We start from the raw sequence: 23,400 nt of genomic DNA on the forward strand, positions 1-23,400 counted from the left end.
TAATGGTTCACTATTTTAATTCTATTCTTTAAGAGCGAATCATTGACGCATATTATAAGGTATGTGTGCATGAGTTTGAAAGTTCTTTAGTCCGGCTGTTTAAACATACACGCACCTTACGTAACGCGCCTGTACCTGCATCTTACGTCTCACAGGAGAACACGCCCACTTCAGCGTTACGACGTCATGGATTTACGTACAACAACTCTTCAGGCATCGCGAACGAGCCTCCTCGCCTGCCTGTCAGCAGCACCGCCGCTCCCGACAGCGAGCACACGCCGCTATCTTTAGAACAGCCACGACACCTTTGGAGTGGTACAAGCTAACTGCGCGACCCGAGAGGACGTTCTCGTCTCTGCTGTGGTCAGCACTGCCCATCCGTGTCCCTCTCTCCTATGTATGTTTCAGCCTGAGGCATGGGGGAATGACGTCCCTCTTCTCTCTTCGGCGTCCCTCCACCTGAGAAGCGCACTCGAGGATGCTTCGTCCCGGACGAGTGGAGCGCTCGCCCCGGGCCGTCCTTTCGCCCGGGGTCCTATTCTGTATTATTCTCGCCGCTGTTAGTGCTAGCGTGCCAGGTAAGGACTGCGTGCTTTGCATCAGATGTTCTTGAGATTAATGAAGTTGAAATGTCAGGGTAAGATTCGGGACATATCAGATAACAGCTGTTGTTTTCGATGAAACAGTTGCTCATGCACTTCGGTGATTTCAGTTCGTCCTGATCGTTGTGTTATTGAAGAAAAGAAAATGGTTCCTACGCTACTGATGAGTTTATTGATAACAGAAACATGCCTGGAACAAATGTTCTCCCAGACAGATTGAGAGCCGTGCCTCACTTGTTAAAAAATTTGTTTCTGTTAAACAGGGACGTGCGGTGTCCTTCCCAGGCATAAAAGTAAACCCGAGTTCCGTCTTACTGGAAACAAACGAGAAAAATGTATAATTTCTTTGGAATTTATGTGGATTTATTGTTCGAGATGAACACCTTTTACTTATTGAAATGTGCCATATATTATTTTAACACTTTAAAGGGCGGGCTGTTTAGGTTTTTAGATTTTATGTGCTTTGTAAACCAATTTCTGTGCCAGATCAGTAGTCTAGTTTTAAAGCAATGCGCCTGTAGTAAGATTAATCAGAAGCACTTTGACATTTTGGGTCCTGCTGGCTAAAGAGTTTGATTTTGATCACAGAAATTTGCATAGTTTGTTGGTCTTGGACTACTTCAGGTAGTTAGGGATGCACTTGTCTTCAGCAGTTAAAGTGCTTCCGTCGTTTGACATGATCTGTGATCTGTATTTGATGCTTGATGTAGATTGAGAGTAGGTATTAAGAGAAGATGTAATCCTGAGTCATTATTTACTTCTCTCTCACTATCTCACACACTCTCATGCACACACAGCCTTCACATGTGATCTGATAGGAGATTAACAAGCTTTAGATAAAGTTGTGCATCCTTTAGATAAAGTAATCATGGTATCAAAGCAAATATGTTAATTTTGCTCTGCTGAATATTTGAAAAGCACCACTCAGACAGAAGCTTCGGCTCTGACAAAGTGCCAGAGGTTTATACAGTACAGTGGAGAAATGTAGCATGTGCCCTATTCTTAGAGTCCATCCAGAAAGGCAAGGCAGGCATTGACTATTGAGTTTATTAATGAAAGAGAGCTTTTTCCTGACAATGAGAATAAAAGTAAAGATAAATTCACGACTGCCTTTAGGTTAAAGTGAAATTGGTCTGTTGGCAAAATGTATATTGTCATGTGTGTTTTGTTTTTTTTTAAGGACAGTAGGTTTGCTGCATATTCTGTTTTCCAAGGCCAGCTGAGAAAGGCAGTTTTGAAGCATTTTTGCATTTCTTCATTTCAAGTAAACAGCAAGGAATTGTAGGCAGCAATAGTTGAACCTGAGCACTAAAACTCAAGTAGTGCTTCACATTCCCAGGTGCACACGTGAGCATCAAACCAGGAACCCCTCTGGATCCATTCTGAGCTGGTTGCTAGACAAATCTACGATTCTTATTGGCTATTGGGGTGAATGTGTTGTTTCAAACCCTAACTTTGACTACGTGCTCTACTCATGCTGTTCTCTTTTGTAACTGCACAGTTAGAAAATGTTAGAACAATAGTTTTCTATACCAGAGTCTCCCAGGGGTGACTTCACAGTTATATGCAAAAACTGTGCTAGTAGTTTAGGGCTTGAAGGTAACCCCTTATTGTTTGTTCCACTGCCAGTTCTTTTGATCTGTAAGCTCACTTGATCTCGCCCATCTTTTGCTGGGAGCTGTGACTCACCAAGGGTTCATTGTCCAGTGCCTTTCTGCTGTGGTCTGTAGGGTGTGATGAATTTAGTAATAAACCACAGAAAAGGTAGTTTATAAAGTGCACTGTGGTAGCTCAGTGGTTAAGATGCTTGACCAGTAATCAGAAGGTTGCTGGTTCAAGCCCCTACCACCATTTTGCCTCTGTTGGGCCCCTGAGCAAGACCCTTAACCCTTATTGTTCATTTTGTTTACAGAGTCATAATTGTAAGTCACTTTGGGTAAAAGCATCAGCTAAATGCAATAAATGTTTTGTGGAAATGTTTGCCATTTCCATGTTCTGGCCTCACTATAAACTATAGGACAAATTGGCAGTGCAGCTGGAACAGAAATGGTAGACAGCTTTTCCTTACAATTCTACCATATATAATGTGCTCATAGCATGAGTGATATATGAGGAGTTGTTCACAGACTGTTGATGCTAGGTTTTGCATTGTTCCCTAGTGGATGCAGACAGTTGCTGTGGCAACTGTTCTAATTCATCCCAGTTGGTCTCAGGAGTACAGAGGGGTCTTATTCCTTTGAGGGCTCAGGTTGCACGTTGGGAACATTAACAGAGCAGCTGCACGTGTGTGTGATCACAGAGAGCGGAGGCTTCTCTCCACGCACTCAGCTAGTATGGGCTGCTGAGGGGTCATGCAGGTGGGAGCCTGGTGCACCCTCACCTGATGCATCACTATAGAGGCCAGCCTCACTCCAATGCCAGGCTTTCTGAAGTAGCATTAATCCCTGAAAACACACACTCCAGCACAACCATTGAAATCCAGGCCCCAGGATGCTCAAACATTCAATAAAGCAGCGTAAACATCCACCCTTGTGTTAGAACATCACAGGGTACACAGCACTGCCCATGTCAGCCTCTATATGTGTTTCAGTAAACATGGCTGACACATATGAGAGTACTTTATTGGACCTTTTCATATGTGTCTATTCGTCTTTTATTGGAGGAACCTTTATCCTTTCCTGGAACTGGGACAATGCACAGCTTGTTAGTCATCATCCTTCAGAAGGTGATATAGTTGAATGGGTTTTCATATGCTTTGGTCTAGTGCATACTAATGACACAGACTTGCCGGTGTGTTTAGTAGCGATTAGAGGCAGAGACTGAGTTATTGGTGAATTGTTTTGAGCTTCATAAGCATAGACTTCCTAAGTTCCTTGTCTGTTAACCTTAGTGTTAGCCGAATGCTACTCATTTCAATATTCCAATCGTCTTACAACTAGCCTGACTTATATCAGTCACTTTGTGTAAATGCGGTCCTGCTGAACAGATGTGTTTGATATTCAGATACTCTAGACAGTGCAGCACGTTTTTCCATTTTGGCCTTAATAGCATGCTATTGTACTTCAACATTAATACTCATTAATAGTCAATTAACTCTTTTCATTAATAGAGTGGATTTGCATGTCATAGACAATGCCTTTTGTTGCTTTTGAAAGTTTGATCCAAAATGACAATTATTAGCATGAAATGAACTTCTCTCAGGACAAATTATGGAATTATGATTAAGTATGTAAAGTAAGTTTAGAAAGAAGATGTCTATGATCTGGGACATTCTTCAAACATTGTCATAATGGACCCAAGTGCTGCACCTCTTGTTTTGACTGCACCATATTTAATTTACACAACAACCATATCATATGTCACCAAAAGCTCGGAATTATACTATTTCCAAAATGACAGGAACATCAGTCTTTTACTACACTAGACTAGCAGTAGTGTAATTTGTCTTTATATTTAAGACCCATTTATTACCATTGATTATCTGTAGTCCAGACAGACAAGTATTTATAAATCTCTTCACAGGCAACAGGACTTTGGCAGACTAATTTTTTATTTTGTCTTCAATAAGATTTTGACCCCTTGTGTATTTGTCTTGCCCTCATATGCCTTTCAGTAAACAGCAAAGTTAAGATGACTTTTGCAGTATCTAGTAGTGGATTCGGCTGTAGCCTACATCTATATTCTGGTGCTCAATCCACATTTTTAATGTTTGAAAAAAATATGAGGACAAATTTGAATTGGATTTTAATTTAGTTGTTTTGATTTAGTATTTTTAAAAAAATGCTAAGAGGTAAAAAAAAAAAGAAAAATACAGTATTCAGCAGAGCACATCAGAGTCCTGTTTAAGTATCCAGGGAGGCAGTGCTGCTTCAGATGAGTGTTGGGTCTGCTCACACTGCTGACCGGCACACAGGGAGCAAGTGGGGAATTAGTGCACTCAGTTAGCCATGTGACCAGAAACCAGTTTCCCATGTTTACAGAGAGAGAGAGACTCTCTCAGTAGAACTTTGCCTTGTTCACATAAAAGCAGTGACCTGCATGGTGATTAGCTGCCCCTGAATCCCTTTACTTCCGTGTTTTTTATTTCTCCCGTGTGCTGTTTGAAGTCTCACAGAACCATCAGTGCTAAAAGAGAATATGCACCCACTGGCCATGTTATTAGAAACACCTACATTTTGTATACAACTCACTGGCCACTTTGATACCTTGTCTGTTCCCGTTCACAGCTCATCATGTGGTCAGTTGCTGACCACGTTGCAATGACATGGTGCACTGGGCACAGCAGTGTTGCAGGAGTCAGTGTTCACTGTCAGTGTTACTGCTGAGATGAGAGTGCTCTTGCACACAAAAATATCCGGTCATGTGGTCAGGCGCTGTCTATTGGTGAAGAGTTGGAGAATGACAAACTGCACAGCAACAAAAAGTGCAACTAGTCTTCAACTGTAATAAATAAATGCGGGTAGCAGATGTACCACATGATGGCAAATGTTAGCTTTTGATATCTATACTGGTGAGGTTTATTTGCCCACACCGTCCTATCTTAAATCCTCAAAAACTCCGCGTCCCCTGATCCTGTGGTCCTGTAGTTGAAGAATCAGCCATCTGGTCAATCCAAATGCTTTCCCAGCAGGCTAAAGAGTAATGAATGTCAGTGATAAACCAATGGAAATTTCGGAACCAGTGCCAGCAGTTGAAACTTAAAAACCGTATTCCTGCAGATAATTTTTGAAGGTCACTGTAGATTAACTTTGGAAGCTCTGCAGATGCTTTAGAGCTGCTGTCGTCTTCTCATTCATGGTCTGTTATTTTACTCCATGATTGTGTCTGTTTTTTTCTCATACTTGAATAGGATTTCCATAGCAGTTTGCTATATGTCATAATGAATCAGGATTTATTATAGATTGTGGTTCTTTATACAAACGAGGAATTTGTATCAGCGAACTGGACGTTTAAAACACTGAGCAAGAACCAGTAGAGTTTGCAGGTTAAGGATTCGTATCACTGGCTGTATTGAGCAACACCCTGAGTGAGAAGATGTGGCAAGAGCTGACACATTTCTTGGAGTGACTGACTGACTTCCTGTAAGGAAGGAAAAACAGCAAGCTCTCACAATGGGACCGGCAAGCCCTTCAGTTTCCTGCCGGAGCTGTCTGTCCGCACCATTCCACATGCCTCCAGTTTGTTAGATCTTTAAAGAAAATGCCATTTTTGTTCTTGTTTGTACTGCATTACATAGAAAATAAAGGTTTCTGCAAACCCTTAGTATGGTCTCGTTCCAGTATGTAATGATGTAATGTGCTGCTACTGTGGGCTGTTGTTGCACTTGGTTATTGATTGCTGAGCCAGGAGCAGATGGTTAGAATATTCATCTTTCATCTCTCTTTGTTCTGATTTGCTCATCTCTGTCTTATATAATATGCAGAGCGATTGCCCTTGGTGCAGAGTGAACATTCTGACACGTGAGCAGTCTGTTCTGAGATCAGGTTGAAGGGTCGTGTTGTAGATTCCAGTTCTTTGCTTGATTATGTACCTCCAGGCAGAAATTTTCATTCTGTAATTCTAGCATTGATCATCATGACCTGCTCTGACACTTAACAGTATTAAGATAATAATTGACCTCAGCTTCAGATACAGATTCGCCTGTGGTGAATATATTTGCTTTTGTGCTATACATGAAACCTCTGGACAAGTTGATTATTATTTTATGCAAAATCCATGCTTGGATTGTCACATGAATCATCTTGTCTATAAATTAAGTGGTGTCCATAATGATTGACTTTAATCAGAGTGGTTCCTTTGATGTCTTTGATGTGTAGATATGGTTTGATCAAATGAATGATGAAAGGATGACAAAGCTACTTGACACAGGAGGTGTAGTAATTGCAAGGGAGAGGGGCAGAAGGGGTGGTAGAAGCTGTCGTGGGGGCAGTGGACAAAGAAGTAGTAAATGATGACTGACAGCCTCCAAATGTCAATGAAAGCAGCGGGAGAAAACCGGAGACAGTAGCAAGCACAGTCACTTCAGATCTAGGTGCACAGCTTGGGCTTTGAGATGGTTATGTAATCGACTGCACATCACCTTCACATGGACACGGAAGGCGCATGGCCCGCCTGGCTGGAGGTGGGCGGCGCAGTGGGGTGTATATCTCTCTCACACACACACACACACACACACACACACACACACACACTTGCTTCCTCTCAATTAGTCACTGGCAGTTCCTGTCCTGGTTATAAAAGCAGTCTGTTAGCTGGGAGCTACTGAAGTGAAGTGAAGATCTTGAATCTCTTTATAAGAGTTTAAGACAAAGAAAGAAAGACCTAGTCAGAACTGGTACCATTGTAAGCTATACAAGCTATACTGCTTATACCAGTGGGCACACAACAGGTGCATATCCAGACAAAACCATAAAACTCAAACAGCAGGACCGACCTGCAGCCCCGCAGTGCAGAACGCAGTGCCAGTCCACACGAATTCAGTTTTAGATTTTAATTGTGATGACTAAGAAGCATCATCACCCATTCCTGATGCCACTGAACTAGATGTTCTGTTTTGTTTATTTATGTCAATAGGATTATTTTTTTTAATTTAATTTAATTAATTTTTTTTATGTCAGTAACTTCATAAGCTTTTACTTCAGATCCAATGTTTCTAGTAGTAATGGAATATCAGAGACATTACCCACTGAAGCCAGAAAGCAGAAGCCATGTAGCCTGAACTTGCTCACACTAGAGAATGCATAGTATGATCCAGAACATCTGTAGCAGTATTTGTAGGCAGTTCTGGTCTTAATCCCATTACAATCAAATCACTGATTAATATCCTTTTCAAAATGTTTTGACAACTCAAACAGTAGAGTTGTGTGTTTTGGTATATTTTATTATATTTACCTTGTTTGTAGATTTTTTGTTTGTTTATTTTTTGTATATTTATATATTATTATTCAGAACTTTAAATAAATGTAGATATTCATGTCATATTTAGAACATGATAGAACATCTAAAGGCCCACATAATACTATGAGTTTCAAAGGAAATTTATTTATATTCACAGCATATGGTAGATGCTCTTATCCAGCGTGACTTACGTATATTTATCAGTATGACATTGTGTTTGACCTGGGAATTTGACGCATGATCTTGCTTGCAGCGTGCTCTACCAGGTGAGCTACTGGAGCTTTTGTATTTTCTAGAGAGGTGGCTGGTTTAAACAGCAAATTCATATTCATATCATATCATATCGTGCTCCTATAAGTACATACTTTATAAAGTTCCTTTGACGCAGAAGTTATTCTAGAACCCTTTATAAGGGAAAGTTTACTGACTTAATGAACCTTCTCATGCTGATTTATGTGTAATTACTGCTATTAAAGCTTCTCGTAGTGGAATGTCCATATATTACTACTATAATTATAGTAAGCATGAATATGACTTGATGAATTAATGGTTGTCTTTTTTAGCAATGGTGTAGTGGTATTACAGTGTAGGGTTGGGTACCTGCACTTTCCTCCCCATTCACTACACTTTCAAACACAAGATCCCAACCCAGTGAGTTTGTGATTCTATTCTTCTTCAATTTGGTAACTAAATGAATTTCAGTGTCGCCTATGATGGAGGTTTTTGGAGAGTTCATTCTATGTTGTAATATTGTTGGACTTAAAAAAAGATTTTCCAGGTTAAGAGCTTTTATTATAATGTGTTCTGTAAATGTTTTACTCATTGGTCTTGTTTGTTTTGTCTGAAAAGCTAGTTTTTCGATGAATAGCATTACTCGCACACAAAATTCAGTAATTGCAACAACCAAAACTGTGATCTTATCAGGTGACCATGTCACCTGTTGCAGCAGGAGTCTATATGGCAGAAAATATCCTCATCACCTGTTTTTGAAGTTGTATCAATGCAGTGTCAAGGAGCATGCTATGTGACCATTTTAGACTCCTAATGTGTGTGTAAAATACAATGTTTTATGTAAGGTGTAATGGGAACATGCCCTATGAGGTATGTGAAAATTGCTCTTAGCACATTCACCTATGGACTGAATGCTCTTATGTTTGTTTTTCATTGCCAGTAAAATATGTGCTGTGATGGATGTATCTACATTAAGACTTAATAGAGCCTTTTCTGTTTTTTCCCAGTTCTAGTGGATAACTGCCCTGACTACATAGATTGTGCCAAAAAGGGACGGCACTTCTGCAAACAAGGCTCCTCCCACTGTGGCCCGTGTCTCGCCTCATTGGAGGAGGACAATGAAGGGCACTGCGTGTCCCCAAAGAGACGCCCTCACCACAGTAAGAGGAGCTCCAGCTGGGCTCACTTATAAAAGCTCACTTCAGTTTCTAACATTAAATGGCTGTTAACAAGTCCTACTCAGCAAGATTACTCAGTAAAGCTAACGGCGACTGTTCTGTCACAGGCTGCCACCTGAGTAATAGCCTGTATGATAAAGCTTTTCTGGACAAACTAGAAATAACTTTCTGACTAATGTCTAGCTTTGACAACATAACTAGACGTTAGTCATACAGAAGGAGAACTTTACCCGCGCAGACCAGTGTTTGCATAAATGCAGCTTATACATTATTCTATGTTTTGTTCTTTATTTGAGCACACTACTAATCACTATCACTATTAACTACTAAAAGTGTTAAGTTTTGATAACATAACATTAATTGCTTGTGATTGTGGCACCGCAGTCCACATTCTCCAGTATGGTCCCAAAGATCACAGAAACCAGTGTGCATATTACATATATCTCCGAGATTAGTGAAGAAGCCTAATGCAGAGACCGAGACAGAGCCAGTCACCATGGTACTTCCTCTAGCTACATCACATCACACGCTAGCTCTCATCATCTGTCATCGCCTCTCTCATCCCTTTCATCCTCCTGTTCCTAGTTCCTAGTTCTCAGACCCTTTCTTTGAGATTTGTGATCCTGAATAATCCGCAAATCCCCCCTCCTCTCTCTCCCTCTCTCTCTCTCTCTCTCTCTCTCTCTCTCTCTCCCTCTCTCTCTCCCTCTTCCTTTCTCTCTTCTCTTTGCATCATATTCTGTATCAACAAGCACATATAAGTGTGTGTGTGTTCCTCATTGTAATGAACTGAGGTAATAGTCAGAGTCCATTGAATTTGTATTTGTTATTAACAAAAAACCTTATGATGCTAAACAATAAGGCAACAGCTACTCTTAGAAATGACTTTAGATCATGATTTTCTTTCAACTTTTTTCCTCTGTCTCCGCATCTCCCCTTTTGGATTAGTAATCTGATTTGCAACATTTGGACAGTTTTATGTCAACTGTCAAACAAAATGCCGTTACAGAAGAGGATGGGCGAGGGATGAGCCAGCACTCAGATTGTTGTTGCAGTAACATTTCTTCACCACAAGGGTGAAGTCTTGGCCCTTACCTTTAATCCTTAATGAGTCTTCCGGACACTTGTGTCTAGAGCCTCTGCACTTGTGGCTCTGCACTGGTGCTCAGAGCTTTTAGTGTCATTAAGTGTATCAGTGTGGCTACATCTACAGCATCCCTGGACATACAGAAATAAAGCAGGTCTGGTTGCTTCTCTGTAAGAAGTGTGAAAACCAAGCACATGGCAGCACTGAAATCCTCCACCCCCACCCTCCAAAAAAGGTAGACTTTTTTTTAATTATGATTTTTATTGTGGTGTTAAGTGACATTCATCATTATAATGTGCACTCATTTAAAAGAAACCCTAAATGAGCACCTATAGTAAATGTGTTTGGGAGTAGCTCAGTCATGTGGCAGAATCATTTCGTACTCAAGCAACCAAACCGTGTAGGAGAGCGTCCTTCCTGGCTTATGTTGGCTCAAAGAGCAGCAGTGTTCCCTCAGGTCCTGTAACACCTCTCCCCTGCTTCTTCTGTGCAGGCTTCAGGGTGGGTGGAGCATTCAGTCGTTCCTGTATGCTGACACCAGTGTTTGCTATTAAGGAGTGAGCTTTCTTGGGTAAACATTCCAGTCTCAGTGTTTTAGCAAGGCCGGCAGTGCAAAACAGTTTAACAATTTCCAATTTGTGTTTGTTTTTTCTTCTAATTTTTCCTTAGCCTTTTGATAGTATTCCTCTATATTTATATTAAGTGCATTTTTTTTTTCTACATAGTAACTCTGATTGGTCTGATGTCCATTTGTCTCCAGCAAACATATAACCAAATTAGTGTATGAAAAGCTCAAAATGACACTGAAGATGGTGTGTCTTTTACCACTTGCACAGTAAAGAAAGCTACATAATTAGTTGTCCAAGATAGTGAGCACTAAGGGTTATCTAGAAGGTTATCTAGTCTACCTGAGACTGATTAATCACTAACCAGACCTCAGGCTGAGAGAGAGAGAGAGAGAGAGAGAGAGAGAGAGAGAGGTGTCCCTTAGTCCAAGGATGCATAAGATTAGAAATAAGAGGTTATTAACCAGCTATTGCAGTACTATATACAGTTTACAAACTGTATATGCAGCTATTTTCTGACTGAAATGCAGTCTAAGGACAAAACAGATCACTGGTACAGTAGTATGAGAAGATTGTGTTCTCATAGTGTCCAATAGAGGGCGCTGTAAACTATTAAACTATTGCTGTGTTGACTTTTTTTTAACCTGTTTTTACGCTTTTAAGAATTTTCCATTTTATCCTACCCTACCCTACTTTAGCCACTGAAGCCTTTATGTGCTGTATGTGCTTTTTTTTAATTGTTTTTTTTTTTTAGTGTGTTGCAATGGTGAGTGGCTGTGCTGGGCTGTGCTGGGCTGTGCTGGGCTGTGCTGGGCTGTGCTGGGCTGTGCTGGGCTGTGCTGGGCTCCTGAAGGGCAGGACTCTGCTCTTCTCCCTACTGTGAGCACTCTTCTCCCTTCTCAGGAGGAGACTGCTCATTAACAAGCAAATGCTTCAACTGCCATCTAAGATTGAAAGCAGCCAGCCATTCTATTCATTTTGAAACAATACCAAATTCACACTTTTTTTTTTGTCTTAAGCTTGCGCTCTCTCTCTCTCTCGCTCTCTTTCTCACCCTCACATTCACACATGAACAATCCTTTTTGGTATGTACTTATTAAAATAACATTAACATAATAAAACTTGCGTAGTCTGCCCTCTCCTGCTCATTTGTCAACATCCAGTCATGTTTATAGTTTGTTGGTAAGACGGCTGTTAGAAACCTTTTGGACTGACGTTGCACCCTTTCCTTATTGGCAACACACACCGGCTCTTTCTAGTCTGTTGCGGCTCCCCTGAAGTACAGATGGCATGGCCCACCTCCTCTGACACCTGCAGTGGACTACACTATACAGCTTTGGCCGAGGGGGGTCCTGCGGTAACAAAGCAGACAGTGAAAGTGCTGTGGAATCATATCAGGCATGTCACAAGAGCCAGATGGCTGTCCTTCTGGAGTGGTGACCAAACATCTTCGTTTATCACTTTCTCTCTTCCAGAACCTTCAGATCGGTGGGCGAGGTCCAGCAGTGCTGCGTCTGCCACTTTCTGCCTGGCTGTGATGAGATGCACCGCCTTGTGTTCTGTGCTTTCCCCACACTGTAGCTGTGAAGGCTTATTTCAGCTGTGTGGGTGCCTTGCTTCAGTCTTACCGTAAATAGGTGCCCCTCGTATTTCCCTTTTTCTTCCATCCCTTTGCAGTGTGCGACAAGCAACACATCATGTGGAAATTGTGAAACGCATGCGACAGTTTTAATTTTGACTACAGTCTAATGCCACAAACATACTAAGTAATGTGGCTGTGATTTTACAGAATTACACTCAGTTGATGTAAGCAAGGCACTGAAGCAAGGCACCCACACAGCTGAAATAAGCCTCCACAGCTACAGCGTGGGAAAGCACACGCACTGCGTTGTGTTCTGTGATCACCACCAGGCAGAAAGTGGCAGACACAGCACTGCTGGACTGCGCCCGTCGATCGGAAGGTTTTGGAAGAGAGAAAGTGGTGCATGAAGATCACCTCAGTGATGAGCGTGGTTCATCTCCCAGTTGTTGTGAGTGCTCAGTCTCAGAGCATCTCCAGTGATGGGGGTTGGTGTGATGGCCTAAAGCCCCCCCTGTGGTGAATCTCTGCCTGGCCACACACACTCTAGTCCTGGTTGCTAGGAGGGGATCTTCAATAGTCTTGGAATGCATCTTAGTGTCTGGCCAACAGTACCATTAAATGATGCCACGCTTTTGTTTGCCTTACGTGGTGTCTCAAACAGCACATGGGCACACTCTTCCTCCCCCAGAGACACACACCTACACACACTCCATGCCCTGTCCTTACATGTTCTCTTTCAGCCTGGTGGCATTACAACATAAATGCCTAGGAGTTTTTGCATGCTCTCATTATTGGATTACCCTCTTTCAAAAATAATCCCAAGTAGATCATCAGACGGGTTCAAAGAAGTGTTTTCAAATCGAACTCATTATATTGTATTGATTTAGTGCCTAAAGAGTGACTGTATCTTCTTCTCAGGTAAAGAGACTTCCCTTACTGACCTAGACCAAGAAATTGACTACCTGTCTTCAATCATTGCCAAGCAGCAAGTGTCAGATGTGAACCAGCCAGCTATGAGCCAACCAGGTTTGACTCAGCCTTTTTGGGCAGCTCTTCTCAACAACTGTGTGGTTCAACTTTTGCGGTGAAACTGCAATGTCAATTAATGCTTCCTTTTCCTCTCTCTGTCAGTTCCGTTATATTTACTTTCTTTATCTCCATTTGTCTTTCACTGTCGTAGTCTCTGCCTCCTGGTCTAGCCCCCAGTCCCAGTCAGATGGGGGAAAGAATCCGTCCAGGCCAAAGAACATGTCTCACTCCGCCACGGCCATGCCCGCCAGCAACGGACCTTCCACTGTGTCCCAACACACCTCCAGTCCTACAGAGCCAGGCACTGACCACCCAGGAAGGAGCAAACACATCGCCATGTCCTTTCCTAGGGACAGCCTACTCATCCGTGTGTATCGGCCTGCTTCAGCACACTGCAGTATAGGACCAGAATAACCGATGCGCTCCAGCAAATGTAGTCCAAAGAATCCCTCTTCTGTGTCTATACTATGCCGCATACTCAGATATTTTTAAATATTTATGGAGGGATAAAAAGGACATGCATTCAAATGTGTGTCCAGATTTGTACAGGTACCAGTAAAACTGTTGGACGTCTGATAGGCCTTCAAAACTGTAATGCTTTATGGGTTTTACCTTTTTTCTTCCCCTTGTGTATGTTTGACTGGTCTCCCCCCCCCTCCCCCTCTCTCTCTCTCTTTTCTGTGTCGTGTATCTCTCCTTAGTCATAACATCTGTGTGCATCATCATGGGGACTGTAGCTATCATCCTGGCCATTGTCTGCTGGGTCAGGTGAGAGGGGAAGGATTTCTTTTCCATCGTAAAGCATGCCTTTTTGAACATAGTGTTCACTAATCATACTTTTCTGAAAGTATGTTCTGTATGGGCAGTGGTAGCTCGGTGGTTAAGGTCCTTGACTTGTAATCGGGAGGTTGCTGGTTCAAGCCCCGCCACTGCCAAGTTTCCACTGTTGTGTCCCTGAGCAAGACCCTTAACCCTCAATTGCTCAAGTTGTACTCAGTCGTAATTGTAAGTCGCTTTGGATAAAAGCGTCAGCTAAATGTAATGTAAATGTTCTAAAGCCTTTGATTAGAAAGTTCCATTTAGAAGAAAAAAAGAATATATTTTTCTGATTGAAATTTATTTTAACATTTGCTAACAATGAGCATATCCTGATAACAGTGTACAGAGGATCTCTGTATAATGTTGGCCCGTATATAAATTGCAGGTTACAGAAGGAAGCCCATCTAGCTGAGAAAGTTGATTACCCAGCCTTTCCTGGAGCAGTGGCCAGCTCCAGAAACATCTCTGTAAGCAAACCTTGAATCAAGCTCTGGAATTCATTTATGCAGCGTAATCTATCAAATCACTTTTTGAAACAAATCCTTGCTTCACAAATACTTGCTTCTTAATTACCTGTAAAAGTTTTAAAACTTGACTGCTATCTCCTCTCTCTCTCTCTCTCTCTTTCTCCCCCTGTCTATCTCTCAGCCAGGGGATAAGAACCTGGCTCACAGTGCCCAGATGTATCATTACCAACACCAGAAACAACAGATGCTCTCATTGGAAAAGTAAACCCAAGCGTTCCTTATCTCTTATCTCCCATGTTGTCACAGGCTCTCACCTGAACACACTTTTATTTCCTTTTTACATCCTTTATCGGTTGACTTTTATACAACAGTATTTCCATATGCTATTAAATGTATATTACTGAGGGTGAATCCTAAGCATTACAGCATTTATTTTTATAACTAAACATTCTTTTTTTGTGTGCATTTGTTCACGCACAGAAACAAATCTGAAACTAAACTCTCCGAGTCTGGAGTGTCGGATGAAGAAAATGAGGAAGGAGACTTCACGGTGTACGAGTGTCCCGGCCTTGCCCCGGTGAGCATGTCCTCCCTTAGCTGTCCTTAAGCTCTGCTGGAGTGGCACTAGATTCGCGCTGCACTGAGAAGTGTTTCGAAACACCCCAAGCCACGTGCCATAATCGCAGTTGCTTCAGCTAATTGCATTAAGTCAGATGGACTTTCACGGTTTGCAGCACACTCTGGAACAGTTTGTTGTGGGGTATTGGTCATTACTCTCATTGTGTTTTAAAAAGTCGTTAAATGAATTTTAGCGATTTAACTGAACTCTGTATGTGTACCAATGAGGAAGCATGACATTTGTTCAGACTACTTTTAGGCTGTCTAATTTTGCTTTCTCTTTGACTCTAGATACAGCTTTCCCTACTCAAGTGTTTTACAGGCTTCCAAAAGATGCAGTGCTCTACTTTGTGAGTGGCTGTTTCTTATATCTTGTTCGCTCACTGTATCACTGTTGTGTGCAGACTGGAGAGATGGAAGTGAAGAATCCACTGTTCGATGACTTTACTCTACACCCAGGAAGGAACCACAAGTGACCTGGATGCGTATAAACACACCCACACACACACACACTTAAAATAAACTTTCGGTCACAAGTTTGTTGACGATGGATGGAGCTTGATGGTATAAATATGTGCACCTGCACACACACTTGCACACACAAATCTAAACATGTCTTCTGCTGGAAGGTGTGACTTGATGCCCTTTTATTAGGCCCCTCAGAACAAATGGAGTAAAGGGAACATCTTTAAGCCCAAAGGAGGATGAAGAGTGAATGAAATAAAAGCAAAAGTGAACTTTTCATTTGTAAAGAATCCTAATAAACACAGTGGACTCTGGCAACCTACAAAGCAGACTGATTCTCCTGGGCTCTTTCCTATTATACATCTTACACTTGGCTCTTGGTATTTTTCCATTCTGCTTTTAAAACAGACACTTCCTGTGCCCATGTTTTTAGTCATCATTCATCATCCATATTTCCTCTTTGTTTAACTCTTGACCTTCAGATTTTTCATTATTTAATCAGTGGGTATGTTTCTCTTTTTCCTTTTTGTAAAGCTGCTTCCCAAAGCTCTTGTTCAAATGTGATTAAATTTCAATAAGCTGTGTATTTAATACACTCTTCTCATTTTGTGCCATTCTAAGGTTCTATTTGAGCACCTTTACCGATGCCTGTCTCCGTTTGGGACAAGCACCTTCACTGCAATGTCCTGCTGTTTCCTCGCTCCTTCTTTGCTGTTTTTTGTGTATTTTCCAGTTTTATACTCATCTAGTAGGCCCTACTATTCACATGGGAAAATTATCAGATGTTCTGAATAAAAATGTCACTGAAATGTTTAAATCCTCAAGTCACTTTGGTAGAAATTAAATTAAACCTTTGAAACATGCTATTCTTTTGACTGGACAAAATTAGTGTTTCTGACAAATTCTCACAAAGGAATAGTCTCCTCAAGCTTAACGGATAGGATTGAAAATTAATAGGCAATCACAAATACAGTACACACTAAATACAGTACTGTGCATCAATGTTTTTGATATGATAACAGCACTGAATTTCATTGTATAATATTTATTCTATATTATTTGTCTGCCAAATGCTGTAAATGTAAATATTTGATGGTATTCCTTAGAAGGACCTCAAACGAAAGAGAACGGCCCTTGTACAAGCATTTGGGGTTCCAAAGTGTCCTGGAATGTGATAGGCTCCCAGATGCCATGTAGGGTTCCCAGTGCAAGCATTCACAATAACTTGCCTTTCCGAATCTAAAAATAAGTAAACAATTATGTTTTTCATGTGTTTTAGCTCACCTTTACCAGCCGTTGTAGTAATTTTGGAGGGAACTATGCACCGAATCCAGAGAATATGGATTTCCCTGTATAGGGTATAGTTGGATAAAATTAAAACTATTTGTAAAATACTATACATATCCACAGAGTTTATCAAAAACACATTGCTTTTTAGAGCATACTGCATTTCCTTTGATTAACTGCAATGTACTAAACCCATGTTCTGATGCTGACACTGATATTACTGTTCACTATCTAATTGTTTGTGAACCAGAGCTTTAGCGGCTGTTATAATCTCCTTCTCAATTTCTACCTACTTTCTACCTACTTCACAAAGTAATCAGCACGCAGGAGTAACAAAGCAGGCTTCCCCCACCGCAGAGCTGTGATAGGCCACTTAAGTGCCTCTTAAGGTGTGTCTCGGAGGCAGCGTGTCATCAGGGGGGCCGTTAAAAGCCATTGTCAGTGTGAATGGTGAGGAAGGCAGCCATAGGCCATCCGAGGGAGATGTGTGAGGGGAGAGGGAGTAGTCATCAGCAGGGTGTCAAAGCTATCAAAAGACCATCGCACCGGTCAAATCAGGAGGACAGAGCAGATCGGAGAGATTGCGGACCCAGTCACCGTACAGACAGTTCCCAATCAGACTTGATTTAGCTGCAAAAGGCAAATGACACTAGACCACAACTCAAATGTTCAATTTAATAAAGTAATGTTTGAACTGTTTTCATGTGTTTAATTTTTTTAACTGATGCAACATATATGTTGCCCACAAAGCCCACAATTCAGTTGAGTAAACACAATGGACTTTTTTTTTTTTTCAACTTTAGGGTAAAAGTCAGATTGTTTAGAAATGTTTTTCCCTTGTCAAAGTTATGCTTAAAAATATGAATTAATCTTTACCAAATTCAGTGTACCTTAGAAAAACAAGAATATTTTTAAAACGCTATTTATGTTAATATTTAATAATGACACACCTCTAGGAAAGGTTGGCTGAAATCCACAATCTTAAACGCTATAAAAGTAAACACTGATCTTGAGTTTATTTTAAACAATGCTCCTTCATCTTTAAAAGGGAAAACAAGAATTTTTGGATTTGGATTTTAGCTTTTATGCTTCATTACTCTGTTTGGAATTTAGTCTGATGTGCATATGTAAGTCAGTAATCTAGTTTGTCTTGATACTGGCACTGAAAGCTGTAGGACATTTAACATTTGTGTTACCTAGTCATTGTTTACTAACAGTGGATTTGACACATCTCTGATCACAGAATGGTAAACCAGAATGAGATTAGAAAAAAATATAACCCACTGTTTGTTTTTCTATAGGACATCATTTTTTAATGCACACAGAATATCAGAGAAGCCTTTAGGTGGATGATTGTTAGCAATTAGGTGGAAGCACTGTAGGTGGATTTTGGTTACTGTAAACACATTTCATTTATTTCCCTTTAGTGGTCTGTTTTTGTCATATTTGAAATTTCCAAGAATTGATGTGACACAAGATTATAACAGCCCCAAAGGTCAACATGTGCTAATAGATGAGGAACAGACATGATGTCTGTATTACAAAATACTTTCTTTACTTTGTAGAGAAGTGCTCACTAAAGGCCACTTACAAAGACCCTAGATGTGAAGAAGCCATCTGGGTGCTTTGGAAGTCTAATCCTCAGCAGGTCCTCCCAGATCCCCCACCCCAACCCCCCTTTGCTGGAGCCCCACAGGCGCTCCTGCCTCTCTCTAGCGGCCTTGTGGAGCTCCGCTTAGTCCACTTTCCCCTCTCGCTCTCTGTGCTTTGCATGACAATCCCCTTCCAAGTCCATGGCCCAGCACAAAGCCTGGAGTGGAGGTTTGATGTCTTTTAAGCCTTTGACTGGCCCTCGAGGTCTCCACGGTGCCTGTCCTGCAGCTCTCTGAGCCGTGGAGATAGACTGGTCTCCTTTAGTTCGTAGCCTGCTGAAGTGTGTTTGGGAGCAGGGGGTAGATTGTTTTAGTTTGAGGAGAAAAGGGTAGCTCTCTCTGTGTGTGTGTGTGTGTGTGTGTGTGTGTGTGTGTGTGTGTGTGTGTGTGTGGATGGTCTGGCTGCGGGGTAGAGTATTAAGGGGGTTATAAGTGGGGGGATTTAATTTAATTGAATCTTAATTTAATTTAAGATTGTTTTTAAGAGTCATTAACACTGCAAGTAAGTGTGTGCTGAGTTTGTATTAACATTTTTCTTCCCTGTTCCTCTGGCTCTCCAATGAAGCATTACAGACAGCAGTCTTTTCTTAGTGTAGGTTACATATGCTGAAACAGTCATTACAAGACACTGAAACTCTGGCTGGTGTTTGTTTCAGAGGAGGGGGGAAGGTGACAGAATCAAAGGGTAGCGACTTATTGTTCGACACTGAAAAGCGGCTAATGGCCGGCCATCGCAACTCTGGATCACGAAGCTGCGGGGTGCCCCCGGGCCTTAGTGCACAATAACTACCCCCAACCTTCCTGCGGTGCGTCTTCCTGCCACAATCTGTACTGAACGGGTGGGTAGGTGGTGCACAACTGTATCGAAGTGACTGTCGAGTTTCACGATGTAAAACCGGTTTTCCCTAAAATAAAATACGATAAAATAAAGAAAAAAAAAGACTCCTCAACTAAAAATGCCATAAGCGCCACAGAGAAGGCACAGTCGATTAATGTACATTAACGCATATGTTATAGCTAGTTTTTTTTCGATGGAAAAATGCCGGTAATGTCTCACTTAAACATTTTTGTTGGGTACATTTTTCTTTTCTAAAATGTCTTTAGCAGAAGCAAAATACAATTTGAGTGCCCTGGTGTCACTAAGAAAGAATAACGTTGCTTCTAAATGTGTTAGCATATTTCAGTGCGAGACGCGACACTTGAGATCTAAATCTTTATCAGCAGCCTAATAGGCAACTCAGACAAACATTTCACCTTTTATTTGTTCTTCAGAGAAAACTGCTGAGGTTTCTTTCTGGCGAGGTTAGGCAATGAAACATAGCCTATGTAATTATTCAACTACCCTGGGAAACATTGGGCCTATGTAACTATTGGGCTACCTACAAATTATTTAAACAAAACAACACCAAACAACATTTTAATAAGGCACTGATTTAGTGTCACTATAGACCCAAAACAATTCGTATCAGACTGTCTTCTATTATCTAACACTTCCCTGTTCAATGACACTGGAATTAAAATGAAAAATCTAGGTAACAGTATACGGTCGTTGTAACAATAAATTTGTAACAATTTAAAGCCCACTGACTTTAAAAAATGTGGTTATAATGATTAGAACTTTGAGAACGCATCGGCTCGTCTTATCACATTAACATTGTTCTTTTCCTGTGGGATGCAGAGTTTTAATATCAAGGACAACTCGTTAAGAACAAATTATTGAAACAAAGTAATGTGTCATGCATGTTAAATACGTTTACTGTCAGCAGCACTATTTTGCATTATAAATACAGTACATGGAGTGGGTTCCACGTTACATCACGAGTTCATAGCGAGCGCATAGTTAAAGCGTGACTATCAAGGACATCAGAGAGTAATGACTGACTTATGACAAACATTTGTGTTTACTCCAGTTGTGGTTCATACAAATTTAGTTGATGGGGGAAAAAAACAACGGATACAAGTCCCAGTCCGTTCTTCCCTAAAGAACGAAATCAAGTTCATTCACAAATTCACGATCAGCTGAGTCCTATTGTGTGTGGTGGCCAATGGGAGCTGGGATCATTAGTACTCCAGCCTCCAGCGTGGACTGATTAGGAAAACCTGTAGGAATGCTGCATTCGAAACTCGCAAGCGTGGGTGTTGGAAGTAGCGGCGCTGATATACAGGAGGATCTTAACTGATGGCCATTTTACACCTAGACGACGGCTGCTCGCATTTTCGTTCAGGTGGCGAAGTAACTGGATCTCTCTACTAAAGGACTTTTACGGCACGTTAGTTTAGTTATTTGGCGGGGAACACCGGCTTCTTAAATCCCTATGTGAGAAGTTTTATTATGGACTTATTTAACACAGTGTCTTGATAGAAACAGATTTTTGGGTGTTTAGGTTCTCAACAGAATTGTAGGTGACTTATTTGGGAGGATGTCTGAGCGACCCCAGAGCCCTATAGCAGACTGCAGCAGCAGGTCGTACGAGGTCACCAGGACCATGTACGCTCCACTGCAGGGCAACGAAGGTATGAATGGTGCTTCTCTTCAGTTTCCACAAACTATGCTTCAAGATCCTAGTCTGGTGCTCAACAAAACATCTTTTAATGGCATCAATCAGACTCCGACACAATCATTTTTCCCCTTTTCAACGGGCGACTTTAGATCAAATGATGTGCAAGTGAGTGATTTTTCGCAGCCGAAACACTGGTATCACTTTATGGCGCCTGAGTATACCGGCCAAGTCGCCGGGGTCACTGCAGCCACTCAGCCGACCAACCTTAGCCCTCCTATCGCTCAAACCAGGGAGCAAATCAAGATGCCCGAGGTTAAAACTGAAAAAGACGTGAACGACGAATTCGGCAGTACGGAGACCAAGGTCCAACCTCAATTTCCTAGTCCGTCAATGACCACCGGTGTTTACTACGCTACCCCATGGAACCCATCCTTTTGGCCTGGCATACCTCATATCTCTGGTCCCACCAACATCGCCCAAGCTCCCCCGACCCCTTCTGCTTCTTCACCCTCTCTGTCCCCATCCCCACCCGGGAATGGATTCAGTAGCCCGGGATTCTACAACGGAGGCTCTGCGCAATCTATGCCCGCGACTCAGGCGCAAAGTACCACACGAAGTAGTGGCTCCTCCAGTGGAGGCTGCAGCGATTCTGAGGAAGAGGTAACTGTTTTTGTTTATCAATTGTCTGCTTTGCGTAACAATGTATGATTGATCTGGTGGTGTATGTTCACCAATCCTTTTTTAAGGAGAACTTGACCACGGAAGAATTGGAGCAGTTTGCCAAAGAATTAAAGCATAAGCGCATCACGCTTGGTTTTACTCAAGCAGATGTCGGTCTGGCGCTGGGTAATCTGTACGGTGAGTATTTGTTCTTGTGGGTTTGATACTGATACTGTGCACGAAAACCCGAACTGATCATCTGAATTAATCGTACTGTCTTGTGTGCAGGGAAAATGTTCAGCCAGACAACCATCTGTCGCTTCGAAGCTCTTCAACTTAGTTTTAAGAATATGTGCAAACTAAAGCCGTTACTCCAAAAGTGGCTGAATGAAGCGGAAACCTCAGAAAACCCCCAAGATGTCAGTAGGCCGTAACGTAAACTTTCACTGGCGTTATTTTCTCCACTAGGGGGCATTGTATAGTTTTACTCATTCTTGCATTAACTAATAAGTTTTTGTAAGTAAAGGGTAAAAACGGGTGTTTGACGCGACCCGCACTCAGTCCACGTAACTGGTTCTTCTCTTGCAGATGTACAAGGTTGAACGGGTATTTGTTGACACCAGAAAACGAAAGAGAAGGACTAGCTTGGAGGGTTCTGTCCGCACTGCTCTTGAATCATACTTTCTTAAGTGTCCCAAACCCAACACCCTGGAAATAACTCACATCTCTGATGACCTTGGCTTGGAGAGAGATGTAAGTGAACAACTGATGTTGGCTTCTTCTGAAATTAAAGCTAAATTCTTTTTGAGTCTTCGCCGTTTGAATGTGGCTTGTGTGTTCTCAGGTGGTGCGAGTGTGGTTCTGTAACCGCAGGCAGAAAGGCAAGCGTTTGGCTCTACCTTTCGATGAAGAGAGTGCAGAGAGTCAATTCTATGAACAAAGCCCCACACCACCTCTGCATGTGGGGGCCACGCCTCTCTCGGGACAGGGCTATCCAGGTACCGCTCACCCAGGGACTGTCCCGAGTCTGTACATGCCCCCGCTTCATCGGCCAGAGGTCTTCAAGCAAGCCATGCACCCTGGACTTGTGGGGCACCTTCCAAGCTAAGCAGGCCGAGTAGCCTTTTTTACTGCTTGTCCAACATCAACAAATGGAGTAATGCTTAATAATTTTGCTTGAAAGCGGAGGTTTGTAGCTCTAAAACCGAATGATTACGGTGGGTGGGTTTCCTGTTTTTGTTTTTAGTTTATTTTTAAATGATGCTGCTTTCTATGTTGCTATCTAACATGCATTGGCCACCTGGAATTAGTCTGGTTAAGGAATGAATGAAATGAACATGGTATGTCAACTTGATTTATAATGCATGAGTCTAAACTTTGTTTGAAATATATTTGCACACAAATCATGGTTTTATTTGAAAGCATGATTGATTTTTTTTTTTTTTTTGTTGTTTTTTTAAACTTTAAATGTTTGTACCCTTTATTCATGTACAGATTCCCTTTCTCTTTTTCGGTATTTGATAATGAGCATATGCAGTATTGAGTAGAGCCGTTTCTGGACAAATTGCTGACTTTTGACATGTTGCATTTTAACAGTGCCTGGGTAGGTTTTTTAAAATGGATAAGTGGGCTCTGGAAGGGCATCAGACATTGCTCTCCTTTCTCACAGCTGAATCATTCCTGCATTTGTTAATGTAGATGTTTGTGCCTTAATTATCACATTATACTTTCTCACATGCATTGTAAATGAAGCCTAATT

General features: G+C 41.6%; 2 protein-coding genes across 3 annotated transcripts; both read left to right on the forward strand.

Annotated features, from left to right (window-relative positions):
* The first annotated feature begins 209 nt into the window (after nucleotides 1-209).
* On the forward strand, nucleotides 210-17,527 carry npdc1a (neural proliferation, differentiation and control, 1a). Of its 2 annotated transcripts, XM_027003692.3 has the most exons (9): nucleotides 212-578; nucleotides 8,738-8,890; nucleotides 13,062-13,169; nucleotides 13,324-13,539; nucleotides 13,874-13,940; nucleotides 14,377-14,458; nucleotides 14,640-14,719; nucleotides 14,939-15,035; nucleotides 15,481-17,527. In XM_027003692.3, the coding sequence occupies exons 1-9, from the start codon at nucleotides 479-481 to the stop codon at nucleotides 15,550-15,552; spliced, it is 975 nt and encodes a 324-aa protein (XP_026859493.3). In that variant the 5' UTR covers nucleotides 212-478; the 3' UTR covers nucleotides 15,553-17,527. The 2 variants fall into 2 exon arrangements, with proteins under 2 accessions (XP_081575315.1, XP_026859493.3); XM_081719189.1 differs by lacking the exon at nucleotides 8,738-8,890 and having other exon boundaries at nucleotides 210-578.
* A 3,276-nt stretch (nucleotides 17,528-20,803) lies between these two features.
* Nucleotides 20,804-22,933, forward strand: pou5f3 (POU domain, class 5, transcription factor 3). Its single transcript, XM_027003658.3, has 5 exons — nucleotides 20,804-21,641; nucleotides 21,728-21,839; nucleotides 21,930-22,060; nucleotides 22,230-22,394; nucleotides 22,486-22,933. Exons 1-5 carry the CDS (start codon nucleotides 20,901-20,903, stop codon nucleotides 22,747-22,749), a joined length of 1,413 nt encoding a protein of 470 aa, XP_026859459.1. The 5' UTR covers nucleotides 20,804-20,900; the 3' UTR covers nucleotides 22,750-22,933.
* The last annotated feature ends 467 nt before the right edge of the window (nucleotides 22,934-23,400 follow it).

The sequence above is a fragment of the Electrophorus electricus genome, chromosome 8 (genome assembly GCF_041902795.1).
Source record: "Electrophorus electricus isolate QZ-2024a chromosome 8, ASM4190279v1, whole genome shotgun sequence".
NCBI lineage: Eukaryota > Metazoa > Chordata > Actinopteri > Gymnotiformes > Gymnotidae > Electrophorus > Electrophorus electricus.

Bases quoted from the DNA above. Each gene is read 5' to 3' on its own strand.
- npdc1a (XM_027003692.3), top strand. From the start codon at position 479: ATGCTTCGTCCCGGACGAGTGGAGCGCTCGCCCCGGGCCGTCCTTTCG. The intron at 13,941-14,376 runs GTGAGAGGGGAA...TATAAATTGCAG, and splicing joins GCCATTGTCTGCTGGGTCAG to GTTACAGAAGGAAGCCCATC. The intron at 15,036-15,480 runs GTGAGCATGTCC...TGTTGTGTGCAG, and splicing joins AGTGTCCCGGCCTTGCCCCG to ACTGGAGAGATGGAAGTGAA.
- pou5f3 (XM_027003658.3), top strand. From the start codon at position 20,901: ATGTCTGAGCGACCCCAGAGCCCTATAGCAGACTGCAGCAGCAGGTCG. The intron at 21,642-21,727 runs GTAACTGTTTTT...TCCTTTTTTAAG, and splicing joins GCAGCGATTCTGAGGAAGAG to GAGAACTTGACCACGGAAGA. The intron at 22,061-22,229 runs GTCAGTAGGCCG...CTTCTCTTGCAG, and splicing joins CCTCAGAAAACCCCCAAGAT to ATGTACAAGGTTGAACGGGT.